Below are 21,924 nucleotides of genomic sequence, written 5' to 3'. Positions count from 1 at the left end.
GTCGACCTTTTGTATAGACAATGATGTCGATTGGTGCCTGTGCGGTAACTACGGACCGCGATTTACAGAGAATAGCTGCCATACTGCTGCGGAGCGCATTTTCGATTGTTCTTCTATTTGCAACATGCACATGAAAGACGTGACGGAGCCAAGTATAGCTTCAGTTGTTCCGCTTCCGTCGAAGATAGACCCGCAAAGCGCGATCCCTCGACCATACAGCGGTACACAGGTACGCGGTCTTAATTATATGCCCAACCGCAATAGATATCTAATGTCTTTAGTTCAAAAGGAATACTTCGAGTTTCACGGCGAGTTTCATATAAGCTTTTCAAGGGGCCAACGCGTCCGCAACAGTAATCTACGAGCACATTAGTCATACTCAATCAAGGATGTTTCGCATGACAGATGAGGTCCGAAATTACATTAAGTCACATAAGTACTTTCCGCCACGCCAAATTTATCGAAACCTGATCCAAATGACTAGTGTGTCTTTCGAGAAGCCCGCGGCGCAAATAATCACGAGGAAGCAGGTCTACAACTTCTGGCTTTCCCTGACGCAAGGCGAATGGCATAGGGACGTTGATGATTTTAAATCCGCTCAACTCTAAGTGGCCGAGCAAGATGGCTATGAACTACTCCAAGGTCTTCAAGAGCCTGGGATTTCATTGGCCTTTCTAACGCCTTGTTTCACCGATAGTCAGAATTTCAATCCCGCCAAGATGATTGAAGTTTTCATTGACGCCAATCGGCACTAACAAGCACGGCTTTGAACTCTACTGCGTTCTTACCGAATACGACCTAGTGTCGCTCCCTTTGTCTTCCCTTCTTCATGACACTCGAGGTATTCAAGAATAACGGCAAAAGGGGATCACAATTGTCGTCGTGGCTCATGGAGTTGCGAAATGCGAGGTTGAAGCCGAAATAGGTCCACACTGACAAGGACTTTGCAGGTATAATACGATTATGCCCATTCGCACCAACATACTTTAGTATTTCTAATCAACAATTTTGTAATTGAAGTAACAGCGGCAAGCCTCGCATATGGAAGAAACAATGATGGCTACAATCACCACCTCTGTCTTTGGCATAGCTTGCGTGCAATCAGTCAACATATCAGCGGTAAGGCAGGCAGAGGCAGTGATTTAGTTGATACTGCTCGGATATCCATACGAAAGGCAGCTCTCCCTCCGTATCTACACTTTTTGTGTGGCGAGACGGAGTGGATGCTTTCAAGAGGCCTTAAAAGACCGTGTACCGCAGACCAGGCTAATGTTCTTCGTATCATGATTAAGCGGCATCTTCTCAGACATCCTATTTTGCCAAAGTGGTCGTCGACAATGGTAGCGCCCTGGAGAGTCTTCATTATTTGCATCGTCCATTAAAGAGATGCTCGAATACTGTATGTTCATTAATCAGCCGAAGATCTTTCGATATGTTTGGTGCAATTGGTATCGACCCAGTGTGGGCAATATAGGGTCTCGATGGGAGATGGCAGGCCGGGATCGAGCACAATACCAATTTCGCGCACCACAATGCGCCTAGAAAGTCACTGGAGAATTTTGAAGAAGGAATATACATCACATTTGGTTAGGCCGAGGCTTGATTCGCTTTGCTACATCATATTAATCCTTCAGGATCATCGCTGGCTTGGAAGTCGTTCAAAGAGCCACTGCACAAAACAGTAAGCAACACGACGCCGCAAACTCAATAGATCTCCGCCGATAAGTCTCCCTTATTGATCAAATAGAGCCTACCTCAAATGAGGAATTTCCAGCTCGTCTCGAATTCAGACGACGCGCTAGCACGTGAGCAACGCTTGGTAAGGCCCTAACCCGAATAGCGGTGCCTCCAAAAACGTGCAGTCATGTCACGAATAGTGCGTAAGTGCGAATGACATGCTGGCATTTTTCTCCCAAAGCTTTGTTGCTTCGAAAATGACTCTGAGTGTGGCGAGTGTGGCGTCTGTGGAAAATAACATCCGCCGACTGCTTACTATCTGGTCTTGATCTAGGACACTGTTCTTATGTGCCCTACGAATACAATATATCGACGCTCTAAGCTCTCGTATCTGTAAGCTTTCGGCGCTTGTGTCCAGCCCCCGAGAATTCACTCTCGCTGTTCGATTTGCATTGCTTATATTTCGACTTGATCCCTGAATTCCAATTCTGTTATCGGCATGACCGAATTGGGAATGGACTTCGCCTTGTACCCACAAAGACCGCATCCAAACCAGACGTTGAATTTACAATCCTCCCCATCAGCAAGCAACCACCATACAGAACCTGAATTTACGAGTCTCGACAATTTCACAAGTTCCGCTATGTCCTACTTATCTTCCAAACCGCAAACAGTGATGCAGGATCATGACCTAGTGTCGAACGATATTTTCTCCCAGGGTGACATTCATATTAACCTTGGAATATCCCCGAATTCAGATCCAGGTCTTGACACGTCAGTCCCAACGTCTTCGTCGGATTGGATATTGAACAATAAAGGTAATGGTTGGGACGAAGAAGTGCAGGAAAGCATGTACAAACGGCTTAGCACCGGCAGTTTCTTCGATGCCGTCAATCTGGATGCCAAGAAACTAGGCCATATAGATACACATCCCCCCAATGCTTATGTTAGTGATGATCCGGATGGTCGAGGTCCGGGCGCGGCGCGAGACTTGCCAACGCCTTGGAGTTTATCTGTTGTACCATCCGGAACGAATGAGTCAAAAGACGAACCGGGGAGGCCGTCGCAGATACGGAAACGTGGTCGACCGCGGTTAATTGCTAAGCATGAAAAGACCGATGTACGATGCCTTTTACTTTTATGATATAAATGAGCTGACGAATGCAGCGGCGTCGGGCTCAAATTCGAGACGCACAACGGACATACAGACAAAAGAAAGACCGTACCATAATGGATCTTCAATCACGCATTAACTTGCTGGAGTCGACAGTTGAAGGTATGCAGTCGGTGTTCCTCGATGTATACGAACACGGGGTGCAAGTTGCTATGCAGCATCATAATGCAAAATTTGTGCAAACGCTCGCAGGCGGGGCAAGCAAGGTGCTAGACATGACGCGCAGTGCTATCCTGGATCCGGGCAGTGTTCGCATGGGACGTATTGAATCCCGTGCTGATAGTAGTGATTCATCCACGCCTCCGCCAAGCGGCATTGCTCAAAATAGGAGGGTCACACCAGCAATCTTGATGATGCGTGACGCCTTGTCCGTTTCAGTCGCTGAACGCCAAGGTAAAACTTTCTCGCAAAAGCTGATAGAGGCTATATACCGAACTTGTTTCACAGTCGCGAAATTCACGATCGAATCACGAGATAAGGAAGCGATCAGACGCATTTTCCCCCAAGGTGACAGCAGTGCAGTCACCATGGCAGGCTTGAATACAATTTTACTCTCAAGCGAGCCGATTTATATGCAGACGTGGCACAAGCGAGTAGATGATGACTCGCAATTCCCTGGCTATATGTCACCCGCCAGCATTGCCGCGAGTGTGACTCAGTTTGTCGATAATCAGCGAGGTGCCCAGAGATATACGATTGACGGTGATGCACTTGTTGCTTGGCTATACTGCCGCGGCCAGTGCATGGGGAAAATGCCACGGTTCAAAGCGATTGATGTGGACATTGGCTTGTTAATTGCACAGCGAGCAGTTTCAGTATAAATGATTAATGGATTGTGCGACATGTTTCGGTTTTCGCTTGGTTCTGGAATTCTTTCTCTCGTTTATGGTGTTCGGACACGTGTATCTTCTCCATCGAAATATCCCATTTCATACTAGACTTTCCAGTATTTATCTCATTCCCTTACCAAACTACCAACAGCTTCTAATCCTTGCGTCATATGTCAGTTGCTCATTGAACAACAAAAGGACACCAGGATTCCTGAAAATGAAAGTTCGCAGCTCCATCAGGGACCACAGTCTTCCAATTAAGACGCCATCATTATCCCCGCACTTTGCACGCCATCCAAGCATCCAGCGTACACGTTACTCAATTTTAATGCCATCAGGAGCACTACAGTCTGTGAATGCAAAGACGCGTCGCACGCATGTGCCGATCGGGCTTTGTCCATCTAGCACTCTTTATAACATCGTAGGCGTAGATAGTGGCTAGTCCCTGATGGACGAATGAACATATGGCGAGCGTGTGACGTCATGTCCCTGTTCTTTTTCAGGGGATGGTCAAATTACGCAGACAAGAGTGGGGGCAGCAAAGTTTATTAGTATTCCGCCACGACTCCCGACTTCTGCCTTCGGGTACTTTCGCCTTCTGGTACTACATAGGTCGAAGAGGATATTAGCTCTCAAATAGCCTCTCAACCAGTTCTAGAGTCCGGAATCCCCTATATCGCTATATTTACGTCTGGTAACGATTGAACGGTATAATGTGGGTGCAAGGAGATTGAAGATATCTGGCACCTTAGCTGAGAGCATTGTTTCGACGAAGCTACTGATTAAGAAATTTTGCCGGTTTACCGGCGGCTGTAGGTAGACATCCAATATACGATGCGTTGAAGGGTTCACTGCCGTTTCCTAGCAATTAGTTGTATCAGGCTGCTACAATTTGGTTTATGAGTTTGAACGAGAACGGTTAATATACGAAATAGCAGTGGCTGAGTATATTAAATGGGTATTCTATCAGTACTAGACAGTAATTAAAATACAGCCCTGCTACTAGTGCTCGCCTGCTCGAAATATTCCACTCCATCATCCTTATTTTGTTCCTCCTGGTCGCTTAGCTCTCGGTCCACCACAACCCTGTACATCTCTAGCGCGTGCTCATCTGCAAACAACAAATCCACTTCTTCAAGCGACAAACTTTTCGTTTCCTTGAACCAGAACCACACTATCGGTAGAAAACACGCATTGAGAATCGTAAAGATTGTATACGTTCTATACCCAATGTTTTCTATCGCTGGGGGCGTAATTTCGACTACAATAAAATTGGAGATCCAGTTCGCTGCCGTCGAGATAGCTGATCCTTTAGCACGAAGACGAAGCGGCAGGATTTCTGATGGATATACCCATCCTGTAGACTGCATGCCAACCGTAAATGCGCTCTCAAAGAGGAAGAGCATGGCCGCAGCGCCAATGGCTGCGGAATGCTCAATCCCAGTGCGATACTGAATTTGATAAATAAGTGCTGTCTGCACAGCCATAACAGCCCCCTCCACAAATATACCTCCGAGCATGAGAGGTTTGCGACCAATCCTGTCAATTAAAAACCAAGGAATGAATGACGCAATAAACATCCATGTCTGCAACAACCCAGACATTAATCCAGCCATTTTTGGCGAAAACCCAATAGATTGTTGGAAAAGCGTAGTAGCATAGTAGATGATAGCGTTTATACCTCCCAACTGCTGGAATACTTGAACCGCAATCGCAGTCCACAATCGGCGACAGGATTGTAATCCATCTGACTTATAGAAATCAGACCAAGATCCAGAACCTTCTGCCGATTCCATAATAACTGTCTCCACAATCTCCTCGTACTGCTGAACCACATCCGGATCGTCAATTTCTCGATTTACCAACGCGGCTAGAACAGATACAGCGTCGTCATGCATACCATGCGCGGTCAGCCACCTGGGAGACTCAGGCACCATAACCGTCAACCATAAAATTGCAAGTACATATACAATCTGGAAAGCAGTAGGAAATCGCCATGCGAATTCAGAGTCCACATACGATAAACCGAAATCAAGCCAGTACGCTGTGACAATCCCCAGATTCAAGGTACTGCAGTACATTGCAACGTACAAACCTCGCGTTGCCTTTGGACTGACCTCGGCTTGCAGAATTGGGACCGTAGAATTTATAATACCGATTGCGATCCCGGATATGATTCTTCCAACGAACATCTGTGGTAGTTGATAAGCTGACGCTTGTAAAATTGCACCGATTATCATGACAATCGCGCCAAGTGCTATAGATTGTCGCCGTCCAATGCGGTCGCCAATGAATGATATTCCTACTGCACCAACACAGCCGCCAACTTCATAAATTGCGACGACTGTGCTGAGTAGTGAGGGATGAGGATAGTTAAACACACGATTGAACTGTCTGCCGTTAATAAAGCCACCCATCAAGCCATTGTCATAGCCAACGAGTGAGAAGCCTGCATAATTGCGTCAGAACTAGTCCAGTATCATTAAATCACGGCATGCCATACCAAAGCAACTGAGAAGGATCGTAGCGTATAGCAGCCAACTTCCGCGTAGTCTCTTTGATCCGTACGGATGATCGCTATATAGACGAAGCAAACTAATTTATATTGGTTATCGATTTGATAGCATTAACCAGACACGGAAATACAAGATCCTCTCGCCATCCATGTTTCCGACTATCGATCTCACTTCAGCCACGCGGCACACTCTTATGACTAATTGTGATCGCTCGATGACTCTAGGTGCAGTCAAAAACAATATACAGAAAGCATGATATTAGATACACTAATCGGAATATTAAATTCAGGGAGTGAATTTTCGTGAATGTCGAGCGACGGTGTGAGATTTACATTCGAGCGAATCCTACCGCTTCCGAAGTTTACGTCACAGGTGCCCTTATTTCGTGCGCGCGACCTTATTTCCTCCATACTTCCGGGGCAAAGGTAACAACCGTCACCCATAATCTTAGCCCAATTTCGTCAGCCGCTTCCCCTTCTGTAAACATCAGTTCATGGTGTAGAAGCAATACTTTATCGAACTTACTACTTTATAGATAAACAAATATGTATATCGCAGTATTTTTGGGAGAATTCTCCTGTGTTAATTGTATGGGCACTTTCCTCAGCTCGCCAATCTTTGCGGCGCAGCATAACAAGGAGTTGCATAACAAAATCGCGTAGTAGCAATGCACTACAGGTTCTATTGCTTAGCAAGCTCAACAGGCTTCAGAGCTGAATCGCTATTGTAATCTCTTAATATCTAGTGAGCCAATGAAGAATGATCTCTTCAATGTCCAGTGATATCAGGGCGATCACCTTACGCGCCTCATCCTCCATATCATGAGCAGCGAGCCATCGCGGCGATTCAATGATCGAGAGGACGAGAATAAAACCGAATGTTCAAAACAACCTCGTAGATAGCAACAATAATGGATTTAATATCGGCGCGTGGATGATTAAGACAACAATTAAACTGATCACCATCGATGAAACCGCCCATTAGCACGTTATCGTAGTCAATAAGCTCGAGTTAACATTGATATGTTAGTTGTATTTACTGGAATGCGAAAAAGATGCCCCGAGACGCGCCGGTTGGTCGTCGACGATATACATCGAGCAGTCTAATCCTAGTGGCGGCGGATATTCTACGATTGACTACGATTATAAAGCTTCGACCAAGCTACATTTATAATAGCAGGTTACAGAGTCAGAGTCTCCAGTAGTGGGCTTCTTGCAGATCGAATCCACCATTCGCAATTCCGAGCTGCTCGTTTATGTTGTTGATTGATGCAGGGACCAGCAAAGTTGCCGATTGGCGTGTAACAATTTGAACTACGCTTAAGGTTGGCGCTAGTCCATAATAAGGATAGCCATAGTGGTTTAAGAGGGGGATACTCTCATCTTGTTAAGGTCCTTACTTAAGCGAAGTTTTAAGAAAATTGGTGGCAAAATATCTCCAATCAGAGCACTATATTCATTCTATATTCATTGCGCAATATGTCGCAATATAATAATAGGAAATTGAGAAATCGGTTTCTAAACTGCGGGCAACAATCATTAGCGATCCATAAAATATAGTAGGCAGTCAACGTTGGAAACTGAACGGCCATATCATGTTACAGCTAATCGTGACGTTCCATGTCGGGTGACCGAGTTGGTGGTCCTCGATCTTCATCTCTCAACGTACTTCCCGATGCGACGATTATGTTGTGCAGGAACTTGTTGGTGCGGTCATTTATCATTGCCGATCGTGAATGTTTTCAGTGAAGGTTGGGGGCAGCGTGGGGGTAGATCTCCGCCGACTAATGCCAGCTATGGGAACGACTTGGAGGAACTCCGACTAATTTATTGCCCCGCCTGAATTTGCAATTGCTGAATTTCCCTCTCCTGCCCAGCACAAAGTCCATTATTGCTCGAACGTTGCATTCCGGTATGGCTGAATATCCCTACAATAACCGTACCTTTCAGATTCTCGATGCCGCCGAGAAGGGAGGGTACGCGGTTGCCGCTTTTAACTGGTGAGTTTCTTCTGAATTCAATGATTTTAATCATTCTATCTACTTGTCCGCCAATAATGGCTAATGTTCAACTAGCTACAATACCGACGGTATTCTCGGATCCATCAAAGCCGCTGAGAAATTGAAGGCTCCAGCTATTATCGAGATATTTCCTTGGTCAATGCACTTCCACGGCCCGGAATTCATTAAGTTCGCATATGAAGCCTGCCATGCCGCCAGTGTTCCAATAGCTCTGCACTTGGATCATTGTACTCTCGAGCCGGATGTTTATAAGGCCCTTGAATTGCCGTTTGACTCCATCATGGTCGACGCCTCTAGTCAAGATCCAGAAGAGAATATCAAATTTGTCCGTCATATTGTCGAACTTGCAAAAGAACGTGGAATTACGATTGAGGCGGAGCTGGGACGCATCGTGGGTGGTGAGGACGGTGTCCCGACGGTCGACATGGAGACCCTGTATACCGAACCAGAATTGGCGGCTGAGTTTATCGAGGGAACTGGCGTTCATTTTCTAGCGCCGTCTATTGGCAATGTGCATGGGCCTTACCCTCCAGGTGGACCTGAGAAGTACTGGCAATTGGATCGCTTGGAAATGATCAAGAAGCTGAGTCCCTCGGCCATATTAGTGCTGCACGGTGCATTTCCTATCATTGATGACCTGATGAAGAAGACAATCGAGCTCGGAATAAGAAAAGTTAATTTGAACAAAAATCTGCATGACCATTACCTTGAGTTTCTTGGTAACAACGTTGGAAAATTAGAAATGACACAATTGCAGGAGAAAAGTATTGCAGTATGGATGGAGGAGGCAGAACGAAGTATTAAGTTGCTAGGCTCCGACGGAAAGGCAGCATAGGCTTCGTCGATTGCAGAGACGTCTGGGTATCCAGTTTTAAGCATTTTGATTTGTGATAGTTATAGTGATATTGTGATAGTCTATGTTCATGTCGTACTTCACAGTCACCAGCAGTTATTTTATAATGAGCAACTTACAGTGTAGGCGGACAGTGTTGATAATTTATGGCGTTGCCGATATGTCGAATGGATAGTCCGCGTATCGTAGGGACGTGATTGACCAACGCCTTTTCCCCTCTTTTTTCTTTGCGGGGTGTATGCTGCTATAACGGAGCGAACCGATCCCTTTTAATGCACAACTTTTACAGTGTGGACGGAGTGTCGTCAAATATGGTTACTAGTAAGCCCTTTCACATGCGGTGGAAATAGGCAAAATGACGCCTCAACTTGTAACAGTAGTCTTGAATGCAAAACAGTTGTTTGTTTGAAACCTATCTTATTCCTATAAGTGTACGAACTTTTTTATCCAGAAATAGACGCAACTCTATCACAGCTTAAGATAGAAGTATGGTTTTGAACTAGCTACAAATGCACTTACTATGAAACGTCGCCTTAGAGCATCTCATCTGCCTCCTCAATTTGGAGATGCCGCATTCCTCCCGTCGGCCAAGGTTCTATGACAATCTATGTCGATGGTGAATAGGCGATCTTATCAAGTAGTTATCATGAATTCATGATTGCATAAAGACTGAGATTCTATGTTACTCCAACCTACTTCTCTGCTACGCGGCTCATCCATCATAATTTCCTGTCCTGTGTTGATTACAATGAGGGGGGGAGGGAGCTTGGGCTCCGGGTAACCAACTTCCACAACCTTGTCTACCGGACATTTAAACCTTAACTACTTTTCCGGGTGCTGCCGGAAACGGGTAGAGCGTCAACTCTCGGATGGGTCTTCAAGTGCTTGGCTCCACTAACAAGCATTGTTGAGCTTCCAGCACTTTTGCGGAACGGATTCTATGGTGAGCAAATCGGCTTAATGAAATGGACCCAGGGCTGTTCTGAATACGAATATTCGCAGAAATGGACCATATTCGCATCCGTTTTCGAAAGTCCCGATTTGCGCGAATAATATTCGAAGATTTTATTTGCAAATTCTGACTAATTAATTGGATATTCAGCGAATATACGCACTAAAATCACGTGCCCGAGTTTCTTCGCCAAGAATCCGTTTTCATTTAGTCTGGTTCAATAATGCACTTCTAACACGTCCAGAAGTACTCGGCGCAATATTCATGCCAATGGTCTTATATTTATATCATCTGTATATTAACGCCACTTTCAATGGCAGTAAGACTTATAATTATGCGTCGTTTCTAGAGAAGATGTCCGTACGTGAGTGATTCAATTGGCATTTAGCGTCCAGGTCAGTCGTAGAAACTTTAGTCTGCAACAGGCAACGAATTATATCTGTAAAATTATCGCGTAGGCTGCGAATAATAATCGATATTCGTTATTCTCACGAAAACATGGTGCGAAATTATAATGCAGAGCAGTTGTTTGAAATGCAGAACGTATGGTTATAAATCTGACTGCACCTTGAACCCCGGAACCCACGCTGGTTATTCAAAAAGTTGGATGCCACCCGTTCGTGCAGTCTTCGCGGTGGAATGACGTCTTGCCACCAGATGACTGCATCGATCTTGTTGTTTCTTCATTGAAGTCAAAACTGGCCTTAGATGTACCCGACCCGGACGTCCGGTACACTATCCAAAACAAGTGCCTTAGAATTTAGCCGCAGGAGGAAATTGAGGGGCGAATTGAGGATAGTATCAAAGTTCCGGGGCTCTTGGCGCCTTTTTTGCGCCCTTTGCGGGTGGTTTACTAGAAATGACAAGACATATCTTGTCAGCCTTGGATGTGCTCGTCGGCCGTGTTCAGCAATCTCCCGGTTCGCTTCTGGCTGTATTATTTTCACCTTCTAGGCCAGTGCTGACGCAAAGACCATTTTACTCGTCATATCTGTTAGCATGTGCAGGCTTATTTGAACACTATATTGCTAATTGCTTGGCATCACTAAGCTCTCTGTGAACGAAGACGTTGAAACTAAGTGTTATATTGTGATAAATATTATTATCGTAGTCTAAGTGACAATTCATGCTTTGTATACATGTTTTAACGTCCTGTCAAATCAGTACGCAACGTGCTCACAGAACCGTTCAGACAATAATGCCAGCCAATTCGCGACTTAAAATTGGCTTGTGCTTTTGGCGTTAGCTTTATCGGATATCTCCCTGCAATTGGTAACGCAATTGGTACTGCATGTACGCTTGCTTCCCTTGTCGTCGCGTTCCCGGCGTCGAAGGCGCCTCATTACCCTTGGGGCTATGGGCTGCCTTCGGAACCGCGACCGCAAATATCATCCGTGCCTACACTTGCTACCAAAAAAAACGCAGTAATGTGGGACATTAACCGTCCATATTGAGCGAGACTCTGATCTCATTGAGTTCAAGAAAGAGTAGGAGCTGGTTTTGGGATGGCTTGTTGCTGCATATCTCTTTTGTAATGTACATGACAATTGCTTGGAAACAGATTAGTATATTTTCTTTCGCATGTGGCCATTACTGTATTATATATGTGTATACTGAATTTAAAGTACTGATTGAATTTAAGCCTCGGATATTACGCCAATGTCGCAGCCAATGTCGCAGCCAATGTGCGCATTAGTGGGACGTTCTCCACAATTTGCACTATTCTCTATAAGCATGATCGTCGAAACCCACACAAATTGGGATTATCCAACGACCAACGATAAATTTGAGTGCTCACAAATGTAATCGACAATAACGTTAAAACACTTCAATGCAAATTTCTACGAACATACAAAAACATTTAGAAATGAATAATATGCAATGCTAAAAGTCAATCCTCACTCGACCAAACCACCCTGTTTACATAACGCATAGAACAAACTATTCTTGTTGCTCAATAACACTTTAGGCGCATCAAATTCAACAATTTTACCCGCGGCCAAGACTACAATCCTATCTGAATCAATAATCGTGTTCAAGCGATGTGCGATAGTGAGAATCGTTCGGTCTTTAAATTCCTTTCTAATCGTTTCTTGGATAATTTGATCGGTCTCCACATCAACCGCCGCCGTTGCTTCATCGAGAACAAGAATCTTGCTGGGAGCGAGTAGTGCACGGGCAAGGGACATCAACTGTCGCTGTCCAACGCTGAAATTCGCACCACCTTCGTTGACACGGGCGTACAATCCCCCATCCATATTGGTGATATGGTTTTTCAGGTGACTGAGTTCCAAAGCACGCCACAGCTCTTCATCCGAAAATTTGCTGCCAGGATCCAAATTCTCGCGAACACTTCCCTCGAATGCTTGTGAGTCCTGTGGGATAATCGCTAGTCGCTGTCGCAGATCGCGAAGTCCAAGCTTGCTGGTATTGACACGATCGATGGATATGTACCCGCCGACAGGCTCAATCATCCGGAATAATGCGAGTGTGAGAGACGATTTGCCAGCACCAGTGCGTCCAACAATGCCGATCTTTTCGCGTGGTTTAATTCGGAGATTGATACCTTTTAATACAAGATCAAGGCCTGGTCTGTTAGAAGTCTGCAATCAATATTGTTAAAGGTTGCACATACCAGCTCGGTAACGTGTAGAGTAATCATGAAACTCAACTGAACCCTCAGTTGGCCAGTCTACCGGTGGTCGACTATCCGGTATAACTTCCGGCGCCTCGCATGGTAACTTGCAATATTCCAAAATACGCTCGACAGACACAGTAGAAATCTCGACTTCTACGGTCATACGGACGATTGCACTCAATGCTTGAGTAATCTGGAATGCATAAGACATAGTCAATCCGACAAGACCGGATGACAATCGGCCTGACGCGATAGCGACGATAGAAAGAAGAGCCGCGAAGAAAATAATAGTGCTGCCGAGGAATTCGAGACGAATTGCAAGCCAGCGACGCGCGATCATCGATGGGTAGTACGCCTTATTATTAAAGTCGATATGGTATTCGTTGAAGCGATTGAACCGACGGATCTGCGAATACGCACGCACTGTGCTAACGCCATTAAGACTCTCTTGGAAATGAGCGTAGATCGGCGATCGAGACACAGATTCGAGTCGTTTTAGCTCGCGAGATGTCCGAAGATAAAACTTTTGATAGAAGATATAGAGGAACGCAATCGGAACTACCAAGAGAATAAATGCAGGATTGGCAGATGAAATGACGAAAATTGAGAATAGCACCTTAAATGTGTTCGTGAAGAAATTGGTGAATACTCGTGCGAGAACCTCATCGACTCTGTTAACGTCCGCAGTGAATCTGTTGATGACACGTCCAAGAGGCGTAGTGTCAAAGAATGACATCGGAGAACGGAGAACATGTCGAAGCATGCGATCGTGCAACTTTCTAGCTGCTTCGATAGTGCAGAATATCCACAAGACAAGTGTGTAGAGCAGTGTCAATAAGGCAGCAGTAACACCAAAGAAAAGATAAACGCCGAGATACTTGCCGGTATCTGGATTACTACCGTATTGCGTATTCACGTCGCTCCAATGCTTAAGCCAAACATTGCCACCAACCGACATACTGTTCGACGCAAGCATGAGAATAATGAAGATTACAACAACCGATAAATTGGCAGCCTTGATGTACTCTTTATATACGCCGAACTTGACTTGACCTTTTTCGGAATGCTCTTTAACCTGCTTGGAGCGTCGATTGGGTACATCGTCGATAAGCGTCGGCTTCTTAAAACTGGCTGTACTAGCTCGTCTTAAAGGCGCACCGAACTTTCCGTCGTAGTAGTCCACCACTTCCTCGTCATCATCCTCGTTGGACGCCAATGGATCCGACTTCTCTTCGACGTCTTCGACGACATCTTCTTGCTCACGTTGGGTACCAAACTCATCAATCAACTTGTAAATTTCGCTGTCGGTTCGTGTCATGACTTCCGCATACAGTCCAGTCTCGACAACTCCACCGTCTCGCAGCATTGTAATCCTGTCCGCTTGAGCAAGGACGGCAATCGCATTCGTAGCCATAATCTTAGTCTTGGTCGCCAGCAATCCCTGAGGCCCAAGTACGTTGTCAATCAAATGACGGCCAACATGCTGATCAACCGCCGACAATGGATCGTCAAGGATGTAAACGTCAGCACGAGCGTACACAGCTCGTGCTAGTGCCAGTCGCGCTTTCTGGCCACCTGACAAACTGATACCCTTTTCACCAACAATAGTCTCGTCTCCGTCAGGAAGAACGGCAAAATCCTCTGTTAACGCACAGGCGCGGACGGTTTTCTCGTAAAAATCAGCCTGAAATCGTTTACCAAATAAAATATTATCTTTGACGGTTGCGTTCATAATCCATGGGACCTGGGAACAGTATGCGACATGACCGCGAACAGTCACCTTTCCCGATTGCCGATACAGATCTCCTAGAAGAGCTTGCAACAGCCCCGATTTTCCGGCACCAACACGACCGACAATGCAAGACAGCTGTCCTAGCTTGGCATCGAATGAAATATTTTTGAGGGCCGGAGGGTGCGTGCCGGATTCATCCCATAGGAAGGTGCCGTTCGTGATTGTCGCAGCGGACTGGCCAGGTTCAGTAGCAGCATCAAGATGGGTCACTGCATCAGACTGAAGTTCAGAAGATACTAGGAAATCGCGCAGACGAGTCGCCGCGACAGTCGCTTCAACGAACTGAGTAATGACTTGCGGGATCTGAGTAAGAGGATTCGAGAGAAGGTTAAAAAGTGTCAAAGCCGGAAAGACGATGTCAGTCGTGAGAGGCTTGCCAGACGTCCAGACAAACAACGCAAATGTCGAACACGATACGAAAAATGGAGCGCATGAGCCAATAAAATTTGCAATGGCAGAATATACACCTTTCTTGCGGAGATTCGCGAGCTCCTGGTTGTTTCGAATTTCGTTCAGTCTTGCGATAAATGATTCCTCCCATCCATATAATTTGATGGACTTGATGGAAACCAAAATCTCGCCAGTAAGTCGTGTACGCTTATCTTTGACTTTCATTTGGACCTTTTGTAACGCACGCTGCTTCCTAGCAATGTAGGCATTGAGCGAAATGGTACATAAAGTGACACAAACACCAGCCCACATGCTGTTTCCGAGGAGGGAATGCAAATTGTACAGACACAGCATGATTTGAAACGGACCAGACCAGAGAGCCTGGCCAGATTGAGTGAGCTCTTGTAACCTCTGAACATCGACTGTCATAAGGTTAACAATATCACCAGTGGACTTGGATTGCCTAGAATCATTTGACAAAAACATCGATTTGCGGTAAATGCAAGACGTGAGTGACGACTTGATGTTCATGCCTGTATTGAAAACACGAGCCATATACTGCTGTTGCATCATAGTTTGTAGAAAAGAACAGGCAAACATGCCCATTGCAATGACAATTCCTCCGGAAAGAGGAACTGGCATATCCATGTCGTTGTCGCTGTTGTATGAATTGACGAACACCAGCAGCCGTCGTAACAGGTTCGGTTGCATGAACGCCATGACGTCGCCCGTAAGTTTAAAGAAGACACCAATCAAATACGTAACGCCAAAGCAGCGGAAGAGGGCACGGGATAGTGAAGGAAAAGCAGTCTTCTTCTCAGTTTGCCAAGCAACATCAAAATCTTCTCTTGTCTTGTCGGTTCGCGAGTCAGGAGGAAGATCCGGCAAGTCTTCTTCGGTGAGATTGTTCTCGTACCCGAGTTTCATCAATTTAGTCAAGTAGGTGAATGTGAGTCGCGAGAAGATGTTGGCGCTCTCTTCCGGGGAGCTGTCCATCTCGCCATTCAGAGACTCATACTGCGACGGCGGCCTGGGGAAATACGCACACACTATTTCTTTATTAGTCTATCTTGCACAGGAATGGAGATGTTAGCCTACCAAATAGCTCTCCAATTGTCGCAAGCAATCCAAGCACAAAAGAAGTAAAGAGAGCTTCATGTTGGGTCCACACTTTTCGCTGTGCCTGCCCATAAAATCTCACAAAGCCGGTGATAACACTCAGGAACCAATAGAAGAGCACAATTCCGCTAGGCACACGCGCCCTGAAATACTCAACGTACTGAACATATCCAGCCGCTCCCAGTGATGCAATGTAGGCCAAGGTGGCAATAATGCGGAGATCAAACAAGCTGCGGGTGATGGTGCTGAGACTGAAAAGGTAGACGAGCTGGCAAAGGCCGATAAGCGCAAGGAGAGCAAACTTGATGTAGAACCAGGGAGTTGTCGGAGAGAAAACGGCCGTGCAATTTTTTAGAGCTCTCAGCTCAAAGGGAGTGAGTACCAGTAAGCCGACGCCGAGAAGGAATGGGAAGATGGCATCGGCAAAACATGGAGTGAAATTGTAGTAGACCGGGGACACAGGGCCCCAGCCCTCTGGATCCAGGCAAAAAGCCATATACGAATACAGGACTCGTATGGGGACTCAAGAGAGTAGCGGTCAGGCAGAAGGTGGTGAATTGAAAGACCTCGACGGAGGAGAGGTTTTATTAGCTGGAGCTGCACAATCAAGATAATAGAAATGAGCCGCGCAACGCTGCATTAAGTCCGCCTCGCGTGCTCAATTGCCTATCGTCCTCACCTCGATTCTGATAAACGGCATCCCTCTCCCCTTGGTATTGTTCCACCTTTGTGACTACTTACAACAGTGACGCGCGCAAATGCGTAAAAGCGGATTAATATTTCTTCGCCTATTTAATAGTTGAGCAATTGATTATGGCGATAACCTCAGTCAATATGGTCGAGGCTCGCAACCAGTTTGCGTCCCAGGCTCTCTCCTTTGGTCGCTCGGGCCACCGCCAAAATGCAGGGGCTTGACAGTTCCATCAATCAACGCTGAATGTTAGGGAAACAACACTTACTGATTGAGAGATTGCGCGCTTTATTTTGTTTATCTCCGCTATCGCTTCCTCGGTCCAGCCACTCTCCAGCCACGGTTGTGTCCCTTTTACAATTTACAAACGTTGGCCGTGGCTGTGCTCTTGCCCAATCAAATAAAAATATTATCCCCGTCCGGTCATTCCGGATGCCACTCGAACCGATTCTAAGTCCGCCTTGTGGCGAAAAGGTGCAAGTATGATTCAGCTGGACTTTAAAAATGCTCCCCTTTCGGCAGCAGAAGTAATTGCCGAAATTATTGAAAGCAGAAAACTCACCATTTGGCGCAAAATTACGAACCTTGATACCTAAATGCAATCAACGATACGGTGAGAAGCAAGTAGAACTAAATCGAGGATCGGTGTACGGTCTCTTTATCAGATCCAAATTTCTCCACAACTCAAATGGCAGGCGAAGCTGCAAACTGTGTTGTACATTTCATATATCAATCAACTGGGAATTGCAAGTAAAGTAATGGCCGGAAATCTAGAAGTATTTGTTTGCATGCAGGCTCTCGGATTAGCCGATGAGGGAGAGTTTACTGCCACAGCTGCGCTATGCAACGCCACATCTGCTTGAACAGAGCTCAATGAAGTGGGCAAAATACTAGTTATCGTAGTTATAGTTTTCTACGGTCTGCTAAATAGATCTGGTTGGAAAATTCAGATTTTCGAACATTGTTATTACCAGCATTCTGTCAATCAGCAACCATCACGGAACACAAGCAATCCATCACCTAAGGGAGTCAAATCGAAGATTGCTCTCTGGCAGCTCCAATCTCCACCTTTTTCTTCTCTTCAATGCTAGGGTACAACTAGTAGGAGCAAGCTCCAAACATCCTCAGCCATAGCTGCCAAACCAAACTTGTTAATAAGCATGCTGCGCCGTCACAAATCCTGACGATATAGCCAACATTGACAAAAGTAGTGAACAAATCACGCTACGGACCGTAGAAACGGAGATCGTCCTTCATGCTGGCGACAAATGCGTTTGAAATATTGAAATTGCCAAGTGACTTAATGAAGAACGATAACACGCGCATAGATTCTGAAGAGAACTAATACTGGTTATATCAGAATCTGGTCATATTGCCAAAGTTCGAGACGCAGCAGACGGTGACAGGCAGGAGGCGTCGCAGGACTGGGTCCAAGACGGCGAGAGCCATGGCCAGTTGGTCTCACTTCCGATTCCAAAGACGCCTTCTAAACAAGGCAAGGGAGTACCCCTGGCTCCGTGTTGTGCTGGTCAACGAGGCCCACACAAGAAAAGACCTGCGGATGTCCTGTTCCAATGAGCCCTAAACCATCGCCTCAAATCCTGCGGCTCGTTATTATGAGTCGGTACTGTACATCCTTCCCTCCCGCTTAAGTCCCTGCATCCCGCGGCTGGTTCTTTGTGTGCCCTCCACCCAAATGCCTTCGCCAGTCTCCTAAACTCCGACGGACTGGACGCGGTTCCCGGTGGCCGTCTTCCTTTGAGGCAATTCTATGTAAAATTTCTAAACACTTATCGGTGAATCAACTTCTTGTTGGTTCAAAGAATCGTCACTCTAATGCTATCTAGTCGATACCACAAAATTCAGGATATATCAGTCATTTTTCAATTTCAAGTCACGGCATAAAGCATATTGATTTCAATAGAAATGTCAAATCCTGACACAAAGTGCAGTGGAATCGGCCATCTTGTCCGGCAGACGCTTCTGAACTCACCGCCAGTAACATTTACATCATCCGGTGGCAATGCTGGATGCGCTTGCAGCTAATGCGCCAAAGTACGGATGTCTATGCACTTCCGTAGACTGTGTGTAAGTTACAGGAAGCGCGTGCATGTGATTGCAAACTGAAGTATCATTGAGCCCTAACCACTAACCTGAGCAAAACCAAACCTCGGCCAGTACTATGTTACCCGGCCTGAAGCAATTAGATCGCTGGCTAAATATGATTTACCCGGCGGTCCGGCCACGAACGGAGCCACGGCGGGTGCAGCAGCGTCTGAACTTTTTTTTTGACAGCAACACCGACGTTGTGACATCTCTGTTTTGGCTCGGATTGTGATCGCCTAAAAGTCTTTACCCACTCCTTATTTGTTTTCCAGACTCAGGGCATTGACCACCAGTCTTGGAAGAATTCGGAGGACAAAGATATCTGACTGCCGCTGCCTTGGTGGCTCTGCAGGCATAACGGGTATTTGAGGAATATACCAGTGGGACGCGTGGATTTAGTGAATATGGACTTGACGGGGTCAAACGAATTGCGTTACGCGCTGCAGCGGATCGGAGCTCAGCTGCTTCCAGTGTATGATGAGTCGAGTACCATCGGCGAGGAGGAAGTGGTGATTTACAGGCCATCGGAAGTGGCGTGGAATTTGTGGTTGAAGGAGCAGAAGATGTATATGCGATGGAATACACACAAGCGGGCGGATTATAGGAAAGAAAATGTGAGTGTGTTGCGGAAAATTGCTGTGTGATGAAGAGACTAATATTGTTAATTTGTAGAAACGGATACAAGCTGGTGCGCTCGACTTCAAGTACGTGTATTTATGTAACCATGCAAAGACATATACGGCGCAGCATAACCCGAATGTGCCGCTAGAGAAGCGTCGGAAGGGAAAGGAGACAATCAAAGTCGGATGCCATGCGAAGATTGTCGCGCGGCAGTATACCGACGCGAATCAAATTGAGATCAGATATCGATGGCGACACAACGGGCATGCGCCACCAAGCCAAATCGATGTTCTGATGAAGAAAGATGACGGCGGGATCAAAGAGTGGTTGGGGCTCAGGATCGGCCAGCTGTACACGACAGAGCCGTTTATGGATCTGGTGCGATTCACGGCCCAGGAGTTTGTTGCGTTTGAGCAGGACACTGCCAATATGGCGACCTTGCCGGAGATTTATAGACTCTTGCGTATTAAGCCGTCTGATATATATTCGTTGATCAGGGAGCAATTGCTTCAATCTGCATCATGGCCGGATAATGCCGCCCGTAAAGCGCAGATCTGGCAAGAGTTGATTTCGGAAAGTAATGCGGCACTTCATATGTTGTATCAGAAGAACGGTTTTTTGGACGACGTTCCACTGGCTTCAATGTGGGAGCATCTTGCTGGGGTCAAAGCCCACAATCGTCGGCTGCGCGATATTTTGTATGGACAACCCGGCGCAGTTCCACGGGCACAAATCCCACTGTCGCAACAAGGACAGATTGTGTCTATAACGCAACAGAACGGGCAGCTACCATCGTCGCAGACGCCTTTCACTCACGAAGTCATCTCTGCTGCGCCTGTCCTTACGCACCAACAACAGCAACAAGAGCTCCAACAACAACATCATCAACAACAGCAACAGCAACAGCAGCACAACATGATCCGGCAGACTTCCCAGGTGAATCCTATCCCACATGTACCGATTCCAAGAATGCCAGCGCCAGGCACATCAGATCCAGCACAGCGATCAGGCCTGCAACAATCGGCACAGGCGAATCCATCCGCGTTTCAGAACCATCCGTATCAACAAGCTCCCAATTACGGACATCCTCCCCTGCCAATGTCGCATCAGGTGGTTGGTCAAGCGGGTCATTGAGCGACTCACAGATGGAGAGAAGATGGATTTAGAATTTGGCGTTGAAGAAGGTTGCGATTTTGGGATTTTGTTTGGAGTTGTGCTGAATTTGTGTTAATTGTCAAGATTGACTGTACTTATAGGATCATGGTTAGACTCTTTATATGTTGTAATGTTAATTTTGTTTGTGTTTCGTGTGCCGATTTGTCATATAGTGACTTATTATTAGATTCGCTTTGTAATGATTGGCCATTCGCACCATTATTTTATTGAATTGAGTTTATTACTTCAAGGAACCAAGTTGAAGTACGCGTAAGCAAAGTATATGTTCAGGGGAAATTGAAATAGACTTATCTAATTAGTCTGTAGTGTTACCTGTCGATCAGTCCAATGACCGGAATAAATTTCCAGAAATAGTCTCACTTTCGGATTGGCACTCCAAAGCGGACTACATAAACAGTGGCAACAGTACGCCTGAGAATCCGACGAACAATCACACAAGCGGGCTAAAATCGATCAGCCGCATCGTCACCCGTCTCTGTTGTTGAATGTTTGAATCACCAAATCAACTAAAAGGATTAATTGGGAAGATAAGAGGCAATGAACGACGCGCGGCTGTGCAGTAGTGTGGTATGACTAGTGTGCGGCTCGACTGTCTGTATCACCGAAGATGGTAAAAAACCCGAAACAGTATATATCCATGGCGGCAGATGCAACTATTTCATTAAATGACGAATTCGTCATCTTGAAGTAACCCCTCGCAACTTGCGAAGTGCGGCTTGCAAAAAAAAAATATCGATGGTGCAAGCCTCACGTCCGGCTCTTACTTGCCGCAAAACCCACACTCGTGTTCGTCGTATACTAGAGTTGGCAAAATTTTTGGTGTCCTGGCGGTCAAGGTCGCCCCATCACCTCCTAACAAGCCACCAGAGGGTGATATAGTACCCCAATTTAAATCAAGAGTTCAAGTATTTAATATAAAGCGTCTGGTTGCAGTTTGTGCAGTTTGCTAGAGGAAGAACGGCGGTGGCTGTGGTTTCACGCATCCTTAGTTCGTATAAACCGTTGTCGAACGAAGCCGCACCGATTACGTATGATACAGACGATTAAGTCTGTCTATCACTTTAGTATCCTTTACCCGGACTCCAAAGACCCGCCGCCCCCTAGGACAAAAGGATTGTCCTGAGATGACAGATCGAATGACATCTACTCATCAGCTATAGATGAAAACGACTGTAATGTGGCAGAAATTTAACTTGGTTTGTTGGCGGATAATAGCAACTCCCCCTTCGCGCAGATAATTTCCAGATTAGTCGCTTACTTATATAAAAGCTAAGACTGTTGCAGACCGCTGGCGAATCGGGAGTGCCAGTTGGATCGTCCATGAGAATGTGGCCAGAGTATCTGTTTAGGAGCATTGATACGTGCCTGA

The 21,924-nt window shown here is 46.0% G+C and overlaps 6 protein-coding genes across 6 annotated transcripts; 4 read left to right on the top strand and 2 right to left on the bottom strand.

Moving 5' to 3' along the window:
* Positions 1–23: 23 nt before the first annotated feature.
* On the top strand, positions 24–1,474 carry V1513DRAFT_480089 (uncharacterized protein; the record flags this gene model as incomplete). The annotated part of the gene is made up of 7 exons (XM_066900324.1): positions 24–107; positions 154–229; positions 282–343; positions 366–578; positions 730–841; positions 1,021–1,327; positions 1,417–1,474. The coding sequence occupies 7 exons, from the start codon at positions 24–26 to the stop codon at positions 1,472–1,474; spliced, it is 912 nt and encodes a 303-aa protein (XP_066752518.1).
* Positions 1,475–1,857: 383 nt separating this feature from the next.
* Positions 1,858–4,168, top strand: V1513DRAFT_139385 (uncharacterized protein). The gene is made up of 2 exons (XM_066894212.1): positions 1,858–2,797; positions 2,845–4,168. Exons 1-2 carry the CDS (start codon positions 2,177–2,179, stop codon positions 3,670–3,672), a joined length of 1,449 nt encoding a protein of 482 aa, XP_066752517.1. The 5' UTR covers positions 1,858–2,176; the 3' UTR covers positions 3,673–4,168.
* A 496-nt stretch (positions 4,169–4,664) lies between these two features.
* V1513DRAFT_459417 (general substrate transporter) lies at positions 4,665–6,347 on the bottom strand (the record flags this gene model as incomplete). Its single annotated transcript, XM_066899758.1, has 3 exons — positions 4,665–6,130; positions 6,185–6,276; positions 6,328–6,347. 3 exons carry the CDS (start codon positions 6,345–6,347, stop codon positions 4,665–4,667), a joined length of 1,578 nt encoding a protein of 525 aa, XP_066752516.1.
* A 1,763-nt stretch (positions 6,348–8,110) lies between these two features.
* On the top strand, positions 8,111–9,052 carry V1513DRAFT_381815 (ketose-bisphosphate aldolase; the record flags this gene model as incomplete). Its single annotated transcript, XM_066895083.1, has 2 exons — positions 8,111–8,196; positions 8,272–9,052. The coding sequence occupies 2 exons, from the start codon at positions 8,111–8,113 to the stop codon at positions 9,050–9,052; spliced, it is 867 nt and encodes a 288-aa protein (XP_066752515.1).
* A 2,563-nt stretch (positions 9,053–11,615) lies between these two features.
* V1513DRAFT_447986 (P-loop containing nucleoside triphosphate hydrolase protein) lies at positions 11,616–16,530 on the bottom strand. The gene is made up of 3 exons (XM_066898469.1): positions 15,941–16,530; positions 12,658–15,891; positions 11,616–12,609 (listed from the first exon to the last, which is right to left on the bottom strand). The coding sequence occupies exons 1-3, from the start codon at positions 16,455–16,457 to the stop codon at positions 11,921–11,923; spliced, it is 4,440 nt and encodes a 1,479-aa protein (XP_066752514.1). The 5' UTR covers positions 16,458–16,530; the 3' UTR covers positions 11,616–11,920.
* Positions 16,531–19,497: 2,967 nt separating this feature from the next.
* On the top strand, positions 19,498–20,578 carry V1513DRAFT_447984 (uncharacterized protein). The gene has a single exon (XM_066898468.1). It carries the CDS (start codon positions 19,674–19,676, stop codon positions 20,511–20,513), a length of 840 nt encoding a protein of 279 aa, XP_066752513.1. The 5' UTR covers positions 19,498–19,673; the 3' UTR covers positions 20,514–20,578.
* Positions 20,579–21,924: the final 1,346 nt, after the last annotated feature.

Source organism: Lipomyces chichibuensis (genome assembly GCF_038497645.1).
Source record: "Lipomyces chichibuensis strain CBS 12929 unplaced genomic scaffold V1513scaffold_25, whole genome shotgun sequence".
Taxonomy (NCBI): Eukaryota; Fungi; Ascomycota; class Lipomycetes; order Lipomycetales; family Lipomycetaceae; genus Lipomyces; species Lipomyces chichibuensis.
Note: the sequence above shows the minus strand (reverse complement) of the source record. Positions and strands in the feature narration are given on the sequence as shown.